This window comes from Bremia lactucae, linkage group LG14 (assembly GCF_004359215.1).
Source record: "Bremia lactucae strain SF5 linkage group LG14, whole genome shotgun sequence".
In the NCBI taxonomy this organism is placed as follows: Eukaryota; Oomycota; class Peronosporomycetes; order Peronosporales; family Peronosporaceae; genus Bremia; species Bremia lactucae.
Window position 1 is genome coordinate 1365641 of NC_090623.1, and position 4845 is coordinate 1370485.

The 4845-nt window shown below is 43.4% G+C and overlaps 2 protein-coding genes across 2 annotated transcripts; both read left to right on the forward strand.

Moving 5' to 3' along the window:
- Positions 1-1940: 1940 nt before the first annotated feature.
- CCR75_009743 (uncharacterized protein) lies at positions 1941-2195 on the forward strand (the record flags this gene model as incomplete). The annotated part of the gene is made up of 1 exon (XM_067967782.1): positions 1941-2195. The coding sequence occupies one exon, from the start codon at positions 1941-1943 to the stop codon at positions 2193-2195; it is 255 nt and encodes an 84-aa protein (XP_067817121.1).
- Positions 2196-2983: 788 nt separating this feature from the next.
- Positions 2984-3760, forward strand: CCR75_009742 (uncharacterized protein; the record flags this gene model as incomplete). The annotated part of the gene is made up of 1 exon (XM_067967781.1): positions 2984-3760. The coding sequence occupies one exon, from the start codon at positions 2984-2986 to the stop codon at positions 3758-3760; it is 777 nt and encodes a 258-aa protein (XP_067817122.1).
- Positions 3761-4845: the final 1085 nt, after the last annotated feature.

The window sequence follows — 4845 nt, forward strand, 5'->3', positions numbered from 1 at the left end:
ACAGAAATGGACGCTGACAGCGAGAACATCTCTTACACAAACTCTTGCAGAGATCGCTTCGCCTGTCGCGCTCCAAAGAAGCGCGCCTGAAGCAACACTTCGTTGTTCGGCGGCTGGTACATGGCGTAAATCTTTTCCTTAAAGATCGCCCATAAAGGGAACGCCTTTCTGTCCGCCATAAGCGCCGAGTAAGCCCACTCTGAGGCCTTACTGCGCAGATGCGACATGGCGTGCGACACCATCCGGCTGTCGTCCTCGATGAGCTGGGCGACATCGCTTTGCTCCACGGGTAAAGCCAATGGACAATCGTGGACACTCCAGTTTCATCGAACGTGGGCGGGTCCATCCGAATGGGCCTCGGCTGATGCGGCCGGGCAGAGAGCATCTCAACAGTCTTGTTGAAAGCCTCGCTCTGAGCTGCTCATGTCTCAGCTCATCATGAGTCTTAGTGACGGACTCTGCCGCAGCATGGCCTTGTGCCTCGGACGAGGCCCTCCACTGTCCGAGCACGAACGCCTCAAACTGCTCCAACTGAGCAAATGTTGCTCAGGAGGACTAATCAGGAGCCTGGACAGGGCTTGTTCACCAAGACTCTGCGCCATGTGCCCTGCCACCTCCCGATGATGTTCGGAGAGGTGAAGTATAAGAGCCTAATCAATAATTAGACTCATCCTCACGTACACACGCAGAGATGCGGGTCGTGGGGAAAATTTCAAGTGCTACCAAATTTAGGCGGGAACGTCGTAATGCGGCCACGCTCTACTTAGACACACAACCTAGCACAGCGAGGAAGCGGTATATACTGCTTCTCTTGCGTGCAGTGAGGTAGTTGTGGTGGGCGCGTTATCGGCCTCACCCAAACCACTAAGTATTTTGGTTAAGTGTCGTCACAAGAGCGGTAATCCGGCTCCTCCTGCGCAATTACCAAGTAGGAAGTAGTTTTCAGACTGATTTATATTTAATCGTATTAAATATTAATACCTATTTTTACCAATTAAAATGTCATATCTATATAGAACACTTAATATGTATTGCAAGCGTATCTTTCAAGATACCTCGCGTAACGGATGACGCTAGGCGTCATCCCTCCTTATGTGAATACAGCTTTATGCGTCACATACACAAGAGTTGGTCACAAATGTGCACCGCACCCGAGTGCTTGGTCTAATTTCTATATAAGTAATGACTTTAAGCACACCAAGTGTACTTAGCGGGGACTGTGTAACGTTATGGCAACTTTAGCCGATTTTACCGGACAGCATGGCCAAGATGGCATCATTCCCTACGGTCAAACTCATTCGATTGCACTTCTTTCTATGTTATTTAGAAAAAAGTAGATATCACGCGAAACGTGATGCGTATTTCCATTACCAAGTAACGTGGACATGTTAGATGATGGAACTGTGGTCCTTGGACTGCCTTTAAAGTGCTACCAGATATATTGGGGCACTACTGGCTTGTACTGCTTCAGTACAAGTACACTTCGCACACCCTCAGTGCGAGTGGTGCCTCGCGGTGCTTCACGTACACTAGTTCCTGCAGAGGAAGATTTTTTATAACACTTGCTTTAAAGGAGGTTACAAGTGAAGTGTATTCAATATAATTAATTTCTTCTGTTTATGTCTTCTTAATACTAACTTAATATATGCTAATACTAAACATGTAATAAAGTCTTATCTGTCTCTCTCTTTGCGTGCGTCCAGCGCTGACTGGACCGCGGAGAAAGAAGATATAATGTTCTATATCCACCAATGGATAAGCTTTTAGAGTATTACCATGTAAAGTATTATTCTTCAAATACTATCTACTTTTTAGATAATATAACAATTAACAACCTTTAGTTGTTAATTTCATGCAACATTACACCCCGTTACAAATTAGGAGAATCATTAACTTAAGGTTTACGCGGTGCATGTTGTGTTTCCTGATTTATTTTCCTAATGGGAGATCTCCAGTTGGGCAAAATCAATTTAAAAAGACCTGCGAAGTTCTTCTCGAATCCATGGCTTGCGACACAAACGGTGAGACAACGCCATGGATTTCGAGAAACCTGCTCCCCAGAAAGTTTGTCGTGTGACGGAACAAATCGATTGGTGCGATCTAATCGCCAAGAAGGTATAATCGTGGGTTCGGAGGTCGATCGTTTAATTCGTGGCAAATTGAGAGGTGGAAAGAAGCGTAGAAAAGATCATTGATATTAGTCTTGCAGGTCTAAGATGAATCTGGCGCAACCTTTTCAGTAATGGTGTGATGGGTCGCTTCCGGATACAATCTTCAATACTTCCATTTTTATGTCCTTTTGATCTCTTGAGTGGCTTCTTAATTAAAAAAAAGTAGATCGCAAGAGTCGGTACCGCCGCAAACAGAAATAGTCCGGTGGTAAGGCTGCTTGAAAGCAACAAAAACAAATAACTCAAAAATAAAGTTTTTTTTACTAGCTGATGTGACTAAGGGTGCAGTGAGGTGATAGCAAGGTGACGTCGGCATAAAGAATCAAAATCATCAGCAAAAAATCTGAATAGAAGGAGCAAACTTTGTCAGCTGTATATGAGACATGTATTACATGATTTATGATTATTTAAGCTTGGGTTGCTCTGACTTAGCGTTTGTAAGATGCTGACTCAGGTAAGGCATAATCACGAAGCAGATTATTCGAAGTGGCAAGTGATAGTGCTCTTTCGAATATTCTTAGACTTTGCTTATACAACACAAGAGACTGCAAAATCTCGAAAGGAGGGCATAAACAAAGGAGCACGAATACTGATCCCTCCCACACAAGCCGAAATTGGAATGACGATACAAACTCCAAATCGCTTTAAACCCAAATCCCGCAGTCAAAGGACACGAGAATACATGTACATACATACTCTCACGGCAACCACGAGCAAGACCTGACGAAATTCCGAAACAGTCTCAACATTGATCTCATTGCCAAATTTGCTTTTTGTTCCAGACTCCCAGTTTAAGAAAGCTGCCCCCCAGTATGAAGATCATCTCAATCGCTGCAATCCTGTCACTCGCGGTTGGGTCCGTCGGCGCTATCTTTGGAGGTGGCGTTGTTGAGAGAGACATGTATACGTTCATGGGAAGTTTACGTGAGACGGAAGCAGGCAAGACCAAGTGTAGTGCCACGCTCATTGGCACGAAAACCATGGTAACTTCGGTAAAGTGCGCCACCTCCAATGTGAATTACGTGGTCGTGGGTGGTCGCGACTCTAGCGGCGATCCTTCTGGCGATGGCGAGCTCCGGTACATCAAGAATTACACAATTCACCCGTCGTGGAAAGCTGATGAGAGCCATTACGACGTGGCGGTGCTGCAGCTGGAGAAGGAGGTGTCGAAGCCGTATGCCCGTTTGCCCAAGTCCGAGAAGACCGATTACGGAGATGTACCGAGCATTGTGTTCGGATGGGGCAGTCTTGATCGTGCAAAACCGGAAGAGATCGCCGACTCGCTGCACTACTTGGAGCTCACCAAGTTCTCGTACGACACGTGCAAGTCGAAGGTGAAGGTGGATTACTTCGACACTTCGTTCTCGTGTGCCGGGGGTAGTGACGAGAATGGCGTGTCCCTCTATGACCTTGGTGGACCTCTCATCACCAAGTCCGAAGACAAGAATGTGCTTATTGGTATTCTCACCTACGTGGACGCCAGCGACGATTTCAGAAACCCTTCTATCTTTACGCGCACGATGTACCTTGTTTCTTGGTTCCGTGAAATGCTGTTAGTTCACAACGATGGCTATAACGGGATTTGGTGAGTATTGCAAGTAGCTTAAAATCATGCAAGGGTGGGATTTCTAGCCAGTCGATTAGTTTTGGGCCTATGCGCAATAATTAAATCTCCTTTGTTGAAAGTAAATTGTCTTCCATTTCATAAACAGCAGGCTTGACAATTCATGCGAATCTAATTGGTAATATTCGACTAGCATTCTTAGTACATTTCGGAAAATAGTTTGTGCTTATTAAACTATGGTTGCCTTTTAACAGCGGTAAATCTGTCATCCTAATAAAAATTTCTATGGATTTAAATGAGACTTTTGTGCAGACATTTGAGTTGTAAAATAATAGTGTTTTATATGACAATTAAATAATAGGAATGAAAAAGAGAAAAGGAATTCACTGATTTGATAGCAGTTAAATCAATTAAGTTCATAGGTTTAAATTAAGGGATCCGCTAACCACTCCCAGTTTTCGCTAACCAGCCCCCCAATGCAGAACCCCTAAGCTTAAGTCGCGAGCTATAATTGGCTGCATTTTAATAAACGAATTTTGACTGGCTGTACGTATAGATATGACAAAATGGCAAAGTCTTGCATATGGAAGCTGAAAACGGCAGAAGCTTGCAAACTTAACGTATGGAAGCAAAATTTTAACGACGATTACAACAGAGGAGTTATATAAACATCGTTTTGGAGCAGTTATACAATACAATGGACTTAGATGAGTAAAAAAATCAGTAGCAGAAGAAAAAAAAGTGTTCCCAATCATCTGCAGTACCCAGAGTGTAATAACGGGGCACTACGACTTGTACTGTTTCAGTACAAGTCCACTTCACACTGCTTCAGTTGTGAGTGGTGCCTTACGTTAGGTGACGTACACTGTACGTGCAGAGGAAGATTTCTCTTAAGACAACTAGACTTAAGAGGGTAAAATGAAAACTGTATTAAATATAATTAAGTGTCTCTTGTTCTATCTTTGTAAATGCTAACTTAACTAACATGTAAATGAATTCTTATCTCTTTCTTATCTGTAACTCTCTTTGATTACTCCTACAGCTGATTAATCTGCGGAATAAATAGATATAATGGCCTATACCTATTTATGGATAAGAATTCTGAATATT